The 16,153-nt window shown below is 39.5% G+C and overlaps 1 protein-coding gene across 1 annotated transcript; it reads left to right on the forward strand.

Annotated features, from left to right (window-relative positions):
* The first annotated feature begins 3,596 nt into the window (after positions 1–3,596).
* Positions 3,597–14,861, forward strand: LOC119797937 (ankyrin repeat domain-containing protein 6-like). The gene is made up of 17 exons (XM_038307213.1): positions 3,597–3,743; positions 4,626–4,716; positions 4,845–4,913; positions 6,253–6,357; positions 6,434–6,532; positions 7,085–7,183; positions 7,259–7,357; positions 9,758–9,856; positions 9,949–10,026; positions 10,124–10,189; positions 10,269–10,316; positions 11,168–11,296; positions 11,383–11,535; positions 11,641–11,754; positions 11,831–12,104; positions 12,188–12,444; positions 13,400–14,861. The coding sequence occupies exons 2-17, from the start codon at positions 4,639–4,641 to the stop codon at positions 13,592–13,594; spliced, it is 1,962 nt and encodes a 653-aa protein (XP_038163141.1). The 5' UTR covers positions 3,597–3,743; positions 4,626–4,638; the 3' UTR covers positions 13,595–14,861.
* Positions 14,862–16,153: the final 1,292 nt, after the last annotated feature.

The raw sequence follows: 16,153 nt of genomic DNA on the forward strand, positions 1-16,153 counted from the left end.
GCTTTCAAGGTTTCACTCGCTAATCAGTCTGGAGACTCTCCGTTAAAGAAAATTTGGAGCGTCCAATCAGCGTTGGCTTTGAGGCGGGTTGAGGTGTGAAGCAACGAGAAGCGCGACCGTTCAGTCTAAAGAACATGGCGGCTTCAGCCAATTAAACTAGCGTTAGCGTGGCTATCGAGTATGTTTTATCGGAATTACAGAGTATTTCTTCACTGAAAGAAGAGCAAAACACTGCTCTGAAGGCTTTTCTCAGAGGAAAAGATGTTTTTGCTCTTCTCTCGACTGGTTTCGGCAAGAGAAGCCTGGCTTGTGATTGTGTTTTCGTCGTCGCTCTGTTAGTATGTCATATGCTTTGTTGATCTGATTGGTTTATTTGGCCCGTGTATCTCCAACATAGGCCAATCAGCTAACCAGTATTTTCGCCCCTTCCCAAAATTACTTCAACGGAAGGTTTCCAGATGGATATGCGGAGCAAATCCATCTGGTGGAGTCAGGTTAGAGGAATCTGGGCTGAGGGTCTTGGTTATGGACATAGATGCAGGTCTTTGTCTCAAACTGGAGATCTTGTTCCCTCTCAAACACACCAACTCAATGCTCTGTAGCTACGGTACCAGGCTATCATTCCTATTATGCTTAGCTTAAAGATCTAAGGTTTCTGGTATTTATTATTAAATGGTACTCTGTGCATTTAAATAAATATTGACACTGAATCAGAAAGAGCTCTATTTTTCCTCTCACACTCTGTAAGAACTGGCTACTGAAGTGAGTAGTAACCTATGCAATGGTGATAGCCGAAAGATGAATTTGAAAACCATGAAAATCTGATATTCCACCTCAGTTTCATTTTTTGGCTCAGGGAATTAATAGGAGGGTTTTACATAGAAAGATGGAATTATGACGTTTCCAGTAGTCTCTCCATTTTTTTTTTGTATGTATGAAAACCAATCATAGAGAATTTAAAACTATAACTGATCCCTATACAAATACAGCGTTCTCTAGCTGTCATTTGATTTTTTTGTGGACTTTTGTTTATTGTGAACTAGTTTTAGATTTTTGTAGTTATTTTTTTTTTACCTTATTGGTTTGTTTGTTTGTTTAGTTGAAGCTCACAGTAAATTTGATAAGGATTGACTTCTGTCATTCACTGGCACTGTTTTGGATCTTTTGCTAAAACTTAAAAGTTAATTGATGCACATGGGCAAAAACAAATGTGATTCTTTCTCAGAGGGTTTTACTGTGCATCACTGAAAATCTTCAGCAACTGCTTGCTAGTGAGATGATATGCATAACATGGTTCATATAGCTCAATGTTCGATTTACTGATGAGTAGAAAACTCCAGAACAAAGTAGACCTGGACTCCAGGCAGACAATGCTTGAGATTAAGTTTAGTGAAGAACAATCAACCCGATTCAATTTAAGTCAGCAGGATGAAGAAGAATCAGTTTTGCACAGCAATCAGAGAAGTTTCTCAGGTTGCTGTGCAGCAGATTAGATCTGGCAGAGAACAACATTGGATAATAGACGCAGCAGCACAAACCTTGTTCCAGCAGCTGGTATTCATGGAAAGGTTTCATTCTGTTTCTGCTGACAGCCATGAATTTCTGCATGATGATGATGATGATGATGATGATGATGATAAAGATGAAGGTGATGATGATGCAGATGATGATGGTTATGATGGTTGATGTTGATGATGAAGGTAAAGTTGAAGATGATAGTTATGATGATAGCGGCGATGATGGCAATTCTGATGATGATGATGATTAAGGTGGTGATGATGGTAAAAAGGACGATGCAGGATAAATATGATAAAAATTTGCAAAAATTGTTAAAAATGAACAGAATGATAATCATCTTCATGATGATGAAGATAATAAGGTGATAATAATAAAAGCAACTGGGATCATGAAGTAAGTAAAGACTCAAATAATGCTGCTTTATTGGCTGACGGTGATGAAATGACTCGTAGTTCTCAGGGGCAGCAGTCTCGGGAGAGACGCTTAGACTTCCCTCTATCCAGCTCCTCTGGGGTAAGCCCGAGGTGTTCCAGGGCCAGCAGTTCCCTAAGGGAAGCGTCTATCAGATGATGGTATTATTGTTAAAACAACAAAAATTACATTAATAAAGATTTAAAAAGAAAGCTGATGATGGTGAACACAACCATACCCACAAATAATCATATAAGTATGATGATAACATGGCAATATTACTATGAATATTATGTTAAATGCTGGTGATGATGATGAAGATGATAAAGACAACGCTGGTGAGGATGATGAAAATACCTGTAACAATAATAAAGGAAATTATAAAGAACGAGAAGTATTACTGTGACGGCAGGTTGATGAAAATAGAGATGATGATGGTAATGGGAATGAGGATGATTTTATTAGCAATCATGATTGAGAGGTGTGATGAAATTAAATTCATTTCAGTTTATTTATATAGCACCAATTCAGAACACATGTCATCTCAAGGTACTTTACACTTCAACCAGATCATGCACTCAAATTGATTCAAAGTTTTTAATCTAAGGAAAACCAAGTTATTGCATCGACGCATTGACTCAAAGGCAATCCCACACACAAAGCATGCATTTAGCGACATTTAGTGACACTCCCATGTCAGAAGACGAGAATGGCATCACAGCCAAGCAGGAACAGACCAGATGAAGCTACTATGCGAAAAAACAGAGAGAGCAGAATTAACTAACAAATTGGTGATAATATGATGACAAAGATGGTTATAATTATAGAGATATAATTGATTATAATGCACTGAGGATGATGGTGCTAATGAGGAAGATGCCTAATGAGAATTATAACTGTGATAACAGGGTGATGATGAAGATGGTGATAATGATGAAAATGCAATTATAAGGGCATTGATAATGATGTCCATGATGATTACAACAACAATCATTACATACTTGATTACAATGAAACCACCCTCACCATCATCATCATTGTTATATTTATCTATGATAACAAATACAGCAATGGAGATGATTTTAACTGTAGCATTTTGAGATAAAAAAATGTATGGTGCATTGCAGAAACACTCATTAGATAATGATAGAGCAGATGATCCTCTGATCTGTCGCCCCTCAAACTTTTCTTCCTGCTCAAAGATCCAACATCCTGCAGCATCTTTGTTGAATCCCATCAATCCCCAGCTGAGCCTCCAGCTGCATTTAGCCTCTGAGTAAGAAGCTGTTAGATTTCATGTGGGGCTTCAGTATTTAGATTTTCCGCATCTTCAGTGGAAATTCTTCTGTTGGTTCCTTTCTAACAGCTTGTCACAAAATTAACAAAAAAGCTTCAGATGTTCTTTCTGCTAACTGACAGTGTCTGAGTGAAATTTATTCAAAACCTTTAGTATAGCCCTTATAACACGTTAAGAGGCTTGGGTTCAATAATAGATAGTGGAATCTATATGTGGATTTACTAGATACTCTGATCTTCAGCTTGGATATTTTCAGGGTTTTAAAGGTTTCCCTATCCCACATTAAAACCGGTGCAGGTCCCCCCCCCCCCTCCTTTAATCTGTCCTCCTCTGTAACAGCTGTCCTCATCTCTACACATCTTCCTTTCAGTAAATGATCTGTCCGCTGCTGCTGCAGAGGCTGATCCTGATCCTCACCACGGAAAGCAGCGAGAGTTCTGAACAGCTAAGCTGGAGTTTTTAAAAACAGATGCTCATTTTTTTTGTCGAGGAATCAGTTGCGACTGAGTCGGATCAGGTAAATCAGCTTCCTTTCACTTATTTTACTTTGTGCGATGATGAGCAGTTTAATAGTTTGAGCTTAATGGGTCACAGAAAGAGAAGTAGAAGGAAACCATAAACAGTTTTTCAGATTAAAGTCAATGGTCTTTTCCCTAACTATTTAGATTATAAGTGCAATTTGGTAATAATGCAAAAGAAAGCTAGTAAATGGTTTGTTTATTTTGACTCGTATATGGAAATATTTTTGTACTTGTTTCTGATATTAAAGTGTCTGTTTTAGGGTTTATAAACAGCAGAGGCAGTTGGTGAGGAACTTTTTCAAACACTTTGAACATAACATGCTACCTTCATGTCTAACTGCTGTATGTGATCTGTTTAAAAAAGAAGAAAAGCCATCAGATTGTTTCCTTTAACCACATTAATCTACACACAAACTGCACTGTGCATATTGCTGGAATCACAATAGATCACCCTTTTGTCTTTTTGTCTGTTCTTCTTTGTATTGTCAATCCAAGAAGTATAATAATTAAATAACTATGAAAAGTAATTCAGAAAACTGCAGGGAGATAATGAAATACAGATAACAGAGAGACAAGAAAGCGATTACTCGTTTGAAACCATGTTTAGGATTAAAGACTCATTCCGACCATCAGATCTGAAATCCTTTATATCATCATGTAAAGGGGAACATTAAAAGATTCTAACATCATAAACCCAGGCAGTACAATAACGTTATGTTGCGGCTGTTTGACCATAAGCCTAGAGCATGACGCACAGACTAATATAGAAAGGGCTTTTAAACATGTCTTACTTCTTCACTTTTTAATACTCTTTGGTTGGTCCATGACACTGAGCTAAACTAGCTCCCTGAGATCACTTCCTTTTCTACCTCCTGCAGCTGGAGCAGCTCAATGGCAGCGTTCTGCAGGAGAAACACTATTGGATCTTCAGACATGGAAAACTTGGTGTGTACACTCAGTTCAGCCGAGGTGAGGTCTTCTATTGGATGGCTTAAACCCAGTTAGTCACATATTAAAAACACAAAAAATGCAGAGGCTTCAGAAAACTGCATCGTACAAATCCACCTGACTTAAAGACTTTGTTTCTATGGCTACAGGAAGTAGAAGACCCATCAGTCATGAAAGACCTCTGTAGGTCTGGAGATGGTGAAGCTATTCAATTTAAGGTAAAGGATGTTAACCAGTTTCTGCATATATGTTTAGCAGTATCTGTTTGTAATAGTACATACAGATATAAGTATGTGTCCAGGTTTGAAGGGGTTAATAAATACATGACAAAATGCAGAGATGGAGAGATGTACGTGTGCAGGTATGCAACTATGCAGCTGTACAAATGTACAGGGGTACATGTACAGTATAAATAAATGAAGGAATTGCTGAATTGATTAATTAATTGAATGAATTAAAGAATTAATAATTATATCTAAAAGGGTAGCAATGGTGCAGAAGTATATTTTGCAACCTTTAAAAAATGTGCAGGTCTTTAAATTGGCAGATGCGTGGCTCTCCAAAAGTATTGGAGTACAGGTGTGCAAGCTAGACCATGCGTGATAAGTCCGCTGTAAATGTGTGCAGAATGTTAGGTGCAGGTTTAGTTTGTGTACATGTGCATCTGTTCAGGTTTTACAGATACATGAATTTAGGTTTGAATATGTCAAAGTGTGCAGTTACAGAAGAAGTGCAGTGCAGGTGTAGAGGTGAGAAAGTCAAATTGTGCAGGTAATGTATACAGCTTTACAGTAGTGAGGAGGATAGTGTCAGGGGTTTAGGCATGAAATACAGATGTAGGTGTTGTGTACAGAAGTAATTCTGTAATGAGTCACAGCTTTGCAGGTGTACAGTTTTTTTTGCAGGTAGAATGTTGTAGCACTTTAGATATGCAAAAGTCTGCAGGTGTGAAGTGTCACACAAATGTAGTTGTACAAGGGTGCATAAACGTCTGAAAATTTACTAGTATCCAGTTGCACATGTTTTAAGGTCTATATCAGTATAGGTGAGTGGTTATACAAATGTTCAGGTTAGCTTATATCCAGGTTCAGGTGTATATATCCAGGTTAACAGATGTGCAGAACTGCAGTAGTTAAGGTAGACATTAGGGCAGGTGTGACGGTGCACAGTTATGCAAATGTTAAGGGGTAAAGCTGTGATGGAGTGAATGTCTTTAAATTCTTAGCTTTGTAACTTTACAGGTGTCAAAGTCTTCCAAGATAAATAGCCCTTTGAGCAATAAAAGTCTTCAAAATGTGCATCATTTAAAATCCAAACATAACTGATTATAGAAGGTGAAGAGATGGATAAGAACATTTTTGACAAGAAGCTGAACCATCCATTTATCCAGTCAAAATGAAAGTCATTAAAATTGTATGAAGACACACTTTTGGAAACATTTAGTCTCCAGAGACAAGAGTTGTATAACGTGAAATCATTGAAATGCATCAGGCTGGATTTAAAGATAACTAGTGCTTGGTGATGAGGGTCTGTTTTATACTTCTCTTTCTCCTTCAGGTCTCTGGGCATCAGACAGCACTTCACCGTAGTGCCATCTTAGGAAACAGTGAGACCATGGCTGGTCTGATAGCTGGAGGCTGTGCTCTGGACCTGCAGGATCCAGTAAGTTCTTATTAACGGTGTGTAGATCTACTGATCACGTTTCTTTATTCTGACTGCAACGTTCTGTGTGTTTGAGCTTGGAAACACAGCACTCCATGAGGTGTCCTGGCATGGATTCACACAGTGCGTCAAACTGCTCGTTAAGGCCGGAGCTGACATGCAAGTCAAGAACAAGGTAATCAGAGGAAAAGCTTGTCTCAGCTGTTGTTCTCAATATCAGAGCGGAGAAAAAATCTTCGACTGAGATTTTTACAACAATGAAAAACTAAATTTCTGCTGTTGGTAGAGGAAAAAGCTGGAGAATGTGTCAGCATGGAGAATATAACTTTAATCAGAGTTTAGAAAATAACCTGTTTGTCTTAAATGTATTGAAATGATACCCCTGACAGAAGTGGTTTTCCCATCACGACTCAAATCCAAACACTGATTGTGTCCTAATGTTTATACTAAGTAAAGTCAGACCTTTAAAACTGTGACATTCTCCTCTTAAAGATTGCCCTCTGATTGGATCTGCAGAGAAACTATACTTTTCGGTAGTTCTTAAATTAACCTGACAATCAGCAGGAGTTTGTTCTGACAGAAATAAACCCACCAATCTTTCTCACTTATCCCAGTTACTTAGCCCAGCCTGTCAGACCAACTCTGAAGTGATTTCTGATCACCACTTTGAGCAGGGACTGGAAAGATCCCCTGGGGCCCTCATTTCATTGTGTTCTGAATGTTTCAGGCAGGAAACACGGCGCTTCACCTGGCCTGTCAAAACGCACATGCTCCCACCGCTCAGCTTCTTCTGCTTGCAGGCTCAAATCCTGAAGCCAAAAACAAGGTGTGGGAAGAGGATCTGTAAACATTTCGCCGATATTCCAGTCTCAGGAAAACAGAACCTATGCTCCTGCTTCAGGTGGGTGATACCTGTCTGCATGTAGCTGCTCGTTACAACAACCTGAACCTGCTGAAGATCCTGCTGAGATCACAGTGCTGCTTGAATGAGACCAACCAGGCGAGTTTCAATTCCAAATGTTCCTTGACCAGTTTATCTATGAGTTTAACAGACCTTCGGATATACTGAGTCACAGATATATACTAAGTCAGTTTCTGACATTTGCTGTAAGATGCGGAATATAAAACAGGGTAACCAGTAAGTATCAGACTTTCCCATACGAACTAGCTGCCTCTTAAGCCTGGAACCCTGAAGCGTTAAAAGGAGCTTTTCTTCAGCCTTGGATGAAAGTATTAAGGATGAGTTAGTGTGCAGAGAGAAGTCTAAAACTCTACAGGAACTAATCTCCCTTTAATTTCACATTGACAACAGATTTTGAGAGAGAACTTTGGCAAAACAATGGAATAATTAACCTCTTCCCCAATCTCACCCTTCAGATCTTTCAAAAACTACTGACTCTTCTTGGCTAGATCTAGATGAATCGGTGCAGATTGGCAATACCCAGTGGTTGAAAGTAACAAAGTACATTTACTTGATTACTGTACTTAAGTACTTATTTTTAGTATCTTTCCTTTACCGGAGTACTTTTGTTTTGTTTTGTTTTTTTGGGGGGGATCATAAAATGTAGGTTTTTGCAAAAGAAGAACTGAAATACACAATTATGGATACAATTCAGAGACAGTTGAACCCCAGACTCTCTCACTGGACCTCCTATGCAGAGCATGACAGAACATGACACATGGTTACAAACAGAGTATTGTTCTGACAGAACAATTGATAAGTTCATGAAGACAGAATGCTCCATCAGAATGACAAGGCAGGATGGTCTCCTGACTGAATCATGAGACAGGAGTGGAGCATCCCCTCGCAAAAATGTTTCATAAGCACACATTAATTTTATAATCATCATTGAATAAACCTAACAATAACTTTCTACTCTACTCCATTTCGAGGAAGCTGCTAGTTACTTGTTACTTTTGGCCTCAACTTAGCTTTGTATTCCAGTGTCGCTGTTTTTCTTTCTTGAGATGCAATTTTCAACATGACAGAGAGCAGTTCTTTAGACTGAATTTGGACACCACTGTTTTAGAAATTTAATGACAATTCAAAAATATGCAAAACTCAGGGCAGGTATCATTTGAAGTAAATTTTATCAAGCCGATAGTTGTTGCCATGTGTCCAAGTTGTTCTGTAGGATGAGTTCTCACATTAGAGTTCTGGTGTCTCTGTGGTACAGTAATGGATACAACCTTAAACCTCTATTCCATAGAGAAAGTTTGAGGAGACTTTCAAGACTTTCCTGTTTTTCTTTTTGGTTTGTTTCTAAATAAGAAATAACCTGTCACACATTGTGATCACTCACATTGAGCAGCATAGTTTTAAATCTGGTCTCTGACTCTGATCATTCTTTTTACCCTGGTTCCTCACCCTTGTCACAATTCTTATGTTTGACTTTGAAACTGGTTCTGGTATTGGTGCAGATTCTGTAGCCTGATCCTGTCATGATGGGTTTCTGGATGCTAGCCCACATGCAGAACACACACTCGGAAAATGGGGAAAAAGTTCAAAGGTTTATTGGATAAAGAGAATAAACAGATCGGGGGGGGTAATCAGGTCCAGGGGCTGGTCTCGACTGGTTTCTCTGTTCAGAGGTTTTGAGCTGAGCAGGCAGAAGGGGGAACCAGGAGGGTTCAGAGGCTGACGGCAGACTGAGGGCTCGGAGGAGGCTTGGCTAGGCTGGGGCTTGTAGATCTCCAGGTTTGGGTTTAGAGGCAGACGGCAGGCTGAGGGCTGAGCAACGGCAGGGCTCGACTTCAGACTTATCAGTGTTCTGATCCAGAGTTTCTTCCGATCCTCTTCTTGAGGGCGGGCAGGCAGGTTCAGACAGTTAGATTCTTCAGATGACCTCCTGAGGGCCGGCAGGCAGATTTCAGCAGAGAAACTCTTCCAGAGTTCCAGGGTTCAGTCAGGTTTCCTCCTAAGAAGCAGAGAAGACAAAAAAACTGATTAGGTTCAGGTTCTGGTTTCAGGGGAGTCAGAGAATCAGACAGGCTGGTTGGCTCAGGGTTGCTGTACCGTGACTGACTAAACACTCTGGCACCGGAGTGTTGTCCACAGCCCACTTAAGTACTGGTCCCCTGATGAGCAGATGAGAAGCAGCTGGTGAAGTCAGCTCCAGCTTTAGGAGATCCAATGCGCCCTCTGGTGGAGGAAGGTAGACAGCACCCCAGATCCCAACAGAAGAACAAACCATCAGGAAGGGATCCTCGGCGCCCTCTGGTGGGCAAGCCTCTGGATCCCAACAGATCCAGCTTTCATATTATGTACTCTGACCTATTGTGGTTTTTAACCCTCTCTCTAATTTTTCCTGGGTCTAATTCTGGTCTCTGAACTTGACTCTGAACATGTTTCTGATGTTGCACTGACTCTGACTCAGGTACTGATTTTGTTTGACTACAGAATGGAGACACAGCTCTGCACATAGCTGCATCTCTGAACCACAGTAAAGCAGTTCAACTTTTACTGTCAGCCGGTCTTGATGTAACAGTCCGGAACAAAGTAAGTACCTACCTGCTCTGAGCAATCCAGAGAAATTTATATCAGAATCTGCAAGCTGTTATGTTTTTTGACTGACATGTTTCCTCCTTAAGGCAGGAAAAACAGCTCTGGACAAAGCCAGAGAAAACCAGAACAAAAAGGTGGTTCTCCTGCTCTCCAAAACTCCTCAGGTTTAGTAACTTGGCAATAAAGCAAATTTGTCAATCCATTTCAGTTTTCTCCTTGAGCAAAAAAAAATCTGACTATAGGAAATGTTCCTGTCTTCAGGTACGTTATATGAGGAGAAAGACGATGAAGAGACCCAGACTAAGAGTTCCTACAGGACCTGCTAAAGTAAGAATCCAGAAAGTTGGAGAGCAGCAGCAGATATAGTAGATAAGCTTCAGTTTTTATTCTGGTTTACTGTGTCCAGGACAGCAGCTGTGGGATGGAGCAAACTGACCCCAGATCAGATGGTAAGGTGAGTCATGATGTGAACCAGGTTCAATCAGAGGGCGGACCTTAGTCTACAAAGTGAACGCTAATGAAATTAGAGTCACATGACTTGGACGATTCAGAATGGAGCCAAAATATTTAAAACATACTTAAGTCAGACTGGAACCATATGACCTGGATTCAACTCACACTGGAGTTACTGTAGATGACTTGGACTTAAACCAGATTGGACTATTATCAACTAAGCATTTACTTAAAGGTCACTGTATCCTACTTTCTTGAATTTTTACAGGTCCTCTAATAAGGATAAAAACCAGTGACCAATACCTCGTCAATGGATGAGTCTTTTAACATGCATGAACAGAAATGTTGCTTTTTGTGAGAATATTTTCAAAAATACCTAGTCCAAAGTAAAACAATATGATAAGACATTTTTTACGAAGACGATATATTTTTGAAAAAACTGAAGCTACATAAATAACCAGTGACTCTCTATAAATAACAAAATTAAAATGTACACAAGGGCAAAAATATGATAGAGAAATACAATGTTGTCAATTTTTAAGTTAATTTCTACCTCCTTGGTTAGCCAAATGATAACAACTGTAAAATGCCTTAATTATCTTTTGAAATAAATATTATTGCATAATTTACCTGTTAACACACTAAAAAATCTCAGTTTAAGATCTAAGACTGGGCTCAAAACTTGCACATCTTGACTCTAGACTGTGGACTTTTATGCTTTTAATTGACTCTAAACTGCTAGATAAAACCAATTTATTAAAATCCTGAACATCAGCGTGCCTTCTAACCCTAACTACTGCCTAACCCTGATAATGGTGAGTAATAAAATCCAGATACTTTGACATCATACAGGATCTGAATAAGGAAGACCTCCGTTCAGAAAGGAAACACAACCAAGTGCAGGAAGATGAGTTCTGGGGCTGTGGAGAAACCTTGCAACTTTACACTCTATACAGAGACACGGAAGGTAGAGTTCAACAGGTTGGTTCATTCTCATTTATCCTGAAAAGTTTGAAAACACATATTATCCTCAGCAGAAGATTCTGTAGATATCTGTTTCTTCTAAGACTCCTGCAAGCTGCTGCCTCTGTAAGTCTCTTTTGAAGAAGCTGGGGGATAATCTGAAGACCACAGAGGAGGAGCTAAGGTTGCAGATCCAGAAAGTCAAGGAGGAGCTTCAAAGACAGATGGAAAGGGTGGAGCGACATAACAAACACCAGGTCAGCCTCTGAGCTTCAGATCATTTATCAGATTGATCAAAATCCATGTCTGAAGAAATTATTGCAGGTATGGTAAATATCCATCCTCATTGTTTATTTGAATAGCTTAGGGTGTTGGACATGTTGATCCAGGAGAAAGCAGCATCTGAAAGGAGGAGCATGATATGCAGGATGGATCAGAGAGCAGCAGAGGAGCGAGCAGAAGCTCTGAGGAACCAGGTAAAATCACTGACTGAGTCCATCACCTAACCTGTTGGACGTGATGGTGTTAAGCAGCTCTTTGCTCCATCTACAGGCTGTTCTGAGAAATGAGCTGAAGACCTGGTGTCTGTCTCTGCTGGAGTACATGAACATCCCAGTGCCAGCTGAGATCCAGTACCAGAACCTGCTGCTGCCGCCTCCATCTGCTGCAGAAAGTGACCTGGAGTCAGTGCCTCTGCTGTTTTCTGAAGACAGCAGCCCCACTGTGTCCAGAAGCAACTTAAGACCCAGATGTTCTGAGATTTCAAAATCAGCTGAGCAGATTGGGAACAGGACCTACTTCGAGATGAAGAAGGACAAGTGTGTGGGTACGTAAGGATAAACAGCAGAAAATAAAACGTTTTCAATAGTTTTCTGAAAAAATATCTGAGTTGAAAAAACTTTTCCTTAGCAGCAGATCAGAACCTAAACTCAGAAACCTCAGCTGACCTCCCCACAGTCTCTGCTGCCCCCTTCTGCAACTCTGCAGCACTGCATGACAATACTGACTCATTTTTCAAAGAGAAACCTTCCAGTGGTCATCCAAGGACCAACCCTCAGGAAGAGGCATCCAGGCCCACCGATGACACAATGGTTCAGGAGCTCCTGATGGAGCGACCTGCAGAGCCCACTTTGATCCAGGAGAGGAAACAGATCCACGCCATGGAGGTTAGGCTACTCACTTTGGCTCAGTCATCTGGGACTCTTTAGTCCTTAGAACATTAAGTAGGAGGAAAGGCATTCGCTATTATTATTATTATCACTGGATGCTTTGTTAAACCAGCTTTAACAGCAGCTGCATGCATGTAACTACCAGTTTATACAATCTATAACCTGAATTACTTGCTATTTTCACTGTTCATTGTAGCTCAAGCTCAGTCAAAATAGATAGACATTAATTTGTTAATATAAGCTTCAAGTCCAATTAAAACTTAATATACATTTTGATTGAGACATTCATACATGATTTTGGTTTAAATCCATATATTTGTGGTTAGTGCAGTGGTTCTTATTTCTGTTCACGATGCCCCATTGTCCTGCAAGTTTCTGCTGTTCTCCAGCAGGCAAAAAACGTAATTAAATAAACTGGTCATTAACGAGTTTCAACAGCAGTTGATGACATGCTGAGGAGATAATATAATTATCTAATCCATCTGTGTTGGAGCAGAGCCATATCTAAAACATGACAAATTATGGGCCTTCAGAACCAGGATTGGGAACCATTGGAGCTCTTTTGTTTTGTTTTTCTCACAGTTTGTCCTGGGTTGTCCTGCTGGAAATTGACAAAACCATTAACTCCTTCCATCTTCCTGACATCACTTATCAGCTTAATTTTCTTTGCATAAGAAAAGCATCACCACAGCATTATGCTGCCAGTGTAATTTTCCCAAAATACATCGAATTTTGTTCAGTTTCGGTTGGTAAACATGTCTTCATAGGTATGGCCAGGGCTTCAGAAAAAGATTGACATAACTTTCCTACTTTAAAATGCATTGTTTAGATAGTTTTGCTTAACTTAGAAAAACACATTCTAGAATGCAAAATAATATAATATAGAGCCAGATGTTCCAGGCTATAAAAACTTTTGCCAGACTCTCTGCCACTTAATGTAGTCTGACTGCAGGTGACTCGGCGGTTCTTTGATGCTGTCACAGCTCAGCTGGAACTCTGGTGTTCCAGGAAGATCATGGAGGTGGAGTGGCAGTCAGAGCTCAGGTCCCGGGAGGAGAGGACAGAGATGCTGCAGCGAATCACAGAGCTGGAGGAGGAGCTTCATAGGCTGCAGACCAATGAAGAGAAAGAGGACCTTCTAAAATAAAAGAAACCACCTTGAGAACTGAAGCTTGCTGATGCAGATGGTCGGTTACAGGTTTAAAATAAACAGCTGACTTTAAGTTTTTGTTTTTTGGACATCTTTATGTTCTGTTGGATTTTATTGTCAGAAAAATTAGTTCCTGATTAAAAGCTGATCGTTATAGATGTTACTGGACCTATCTATGAAGTTGAAACAAACATTTCAACTTCATAGAATATTTTATCCTTTTCCTAACTTAAAGTTCTTATAAATAACTTTTTTTGCATCACACTTTTTTGTGATTCTGCAGTTTTTGGTTCTGTTTAAGTTTTCGTTTTGAGTTTTCAGTTACACTTTGATTCATGTCTTTCTGTGTTTTCTAGGTCACTGGTTTAATTTCCATTTTTTGTCATTCTAGTTGTTTTCTGGTTTTATTTGTGTTATGTATTTATTGTATACTCTCTGTTGCCGTCTTGTGCCAGTCTCATTTCCCCTGGCTCCCTTCTAGCTCCTTCTGTCAACACCTGCTCCCAATCATTTGACTACTCGACTCTTTGTTCTGTTTGTCATTTATACTCCTCCTTTGCAGTTACTCAGTGCTGGATTCTCTTCATTAAACATTCCCTCCTTGACCTTTGTTCTAATCCTTTGTTCTGGTTCCTGTGTTCTGTAATGAGTTATGTTAGGATTTGTGCTTCAGTTGCACCATTGGTTATACAATCTGCAAGAAACCACTTTGGCTTCCGTCTCTGCATTTGGGTCCTCTACTTGACCACATGACCTGATACATTTAATCTCATCCACTTTTTCACCTGTGAGTAGAAATGTTGCAAATTGTTCCAGTCTTGCTGTTGATGTCATTTTTAAGATTTCAGGAACTCTAAGTGTTCATCTGTTTAAAAATATGAATGTTTCATTGTGTTATAATTTTTTTTAATAGTAGCTTGAGCCAACAGCTGAATGTTTGATGATAAATGCTCTCCATGCTGTGATGTTTAATGATTATGGATATAGGGATTTGATGTTAAAGTGTATTTCAAGCCACCTTCAGATTTTGAATCTTCCGATTTCATTAATTCATCCTGTTAATTATTGTGCCATTCTGATATGTTACAGAAAATATATTTTATTTTTTATTTTGTTTTGTTTTTCCTGGACCAAAACTCATCCGTGGCTGGGTTACTATTTTATTCTGTGAAGACAACACTATCTGAATCAAGGGTTGGTGGGTCAGGAAGACATTTTCATGTGTGCACCCTGCTGTACAAATAAAACAATGTGGCCAGAGTAACAATGGATGTCATGTTCAATTCCATCCATCCATCTTCTTCCACTTATCCTTCAGGGTCACTGTGGCGCTTTTGCCTACCTCCAGCAGTCTATGGTCACCTGGACAGGTCGCCAGTCTATCACAGGGCTAAACAGAGATATCTTGATGTCATCTTGTTTGTCTACAGACTTAAGTTAATAAAATAAAGTATTCATGGTGCCCATCCAACAGTATTTATAGAAGAAAGGTTAACTTGGACTGAGAATTCACAACTCTGTGTCTGAAATTTCCAAGCGGCATTAAACATAACATCCTATATGGATCAAAAGAGACAAACACGTTTTACAGAAAAAAATGACAGTTAATTTTTTTTTAAATAAATGCACATCTCATTTTCTCAATTTAACATATTTTAATAGAATTGTAAGAATAGCAGAAAATGTCCCAGACTTTATTGGAAACCAAATATGAAAGCTTTAAGCATGAGTCACAGTGTATGATCCAAATGTATTTTCCTCAGGGGTGTAAGTTATAAGGGTGGGGTTTGCGTATAGTGGGCGGGTCTCTGGTTGTGTAACCCAATGATCCTGGTGTGACATCTAGCGTCGGGCCTCAGCGACCACATTGCAGCTTCTGGAGGGAAAATCAAGTCAATGCTCCATCGACTATGGGGGGCAGCAGGCGATGGAAATCTAATTATAGGGCCTCAAGGCACAGCTGGTTGTATCATGCAGACCAAGCTGAAACATGTGGCTGTACAGTGATGGAGGGCTCATCACACAGCGGGATGCAAGGTTCAATCTGAGCTCATCATGGGATTTCAGGAGCATGTTGATCATCGTTACGGTTGGCTGGAGTGGAGAAGCCATCATTAATCATTGTCTGTCCAAGTATTTAATGCAGTGTCACTTGAAACCCTTTAAATTGTCTCTTATTTTCCAATTAATCTTTATTTATGATGAAAACACATCAAGGCTATGTTTATCTTAGTTCAATCACCTTTTTAGGTCCTAATTCTCCACAAAATGTTTATTCAATGCCCAGTTAATCTCCTTTGCAGATAGAATCTAACCTGCTTTGGCTGATCATTGTGTAAACATTTCTTCTAAGAAGATGCAATTAATTAATCTCTCAGATTTTAATTAAATGCAGACCATTTACATCTCACCATTCAACTCGTTCAAATGGGAGGTGAGTTCCTTATCTATACTTGGTACAGTTAAAGCTAAGTAATAAACTGTAATTAAGCTCCAAGTGGTTGAAGTTAGTGTCCCCCTCAGCTTGTTTATTAGACTGTGATCATAGATATGTGA

This window comes from Cyprinodon tularosa, unplaced genomic scaffold, assembly GCF_016077235.1.
Source record: "Cyprinodon tularosa strain WSP-4 unplaced genomic scaffold, ASM1607723v1 ctg603, whole genome shotgun sequence".
NCBI classification, from domain to species: domain Eukaryota; kingdom Metazoa; phylum Chordata; class Actinopteri; order Cyprinodontiformes; family Cyprinodontidae; genus Cyprinodon; species Cyprinodon tularosa.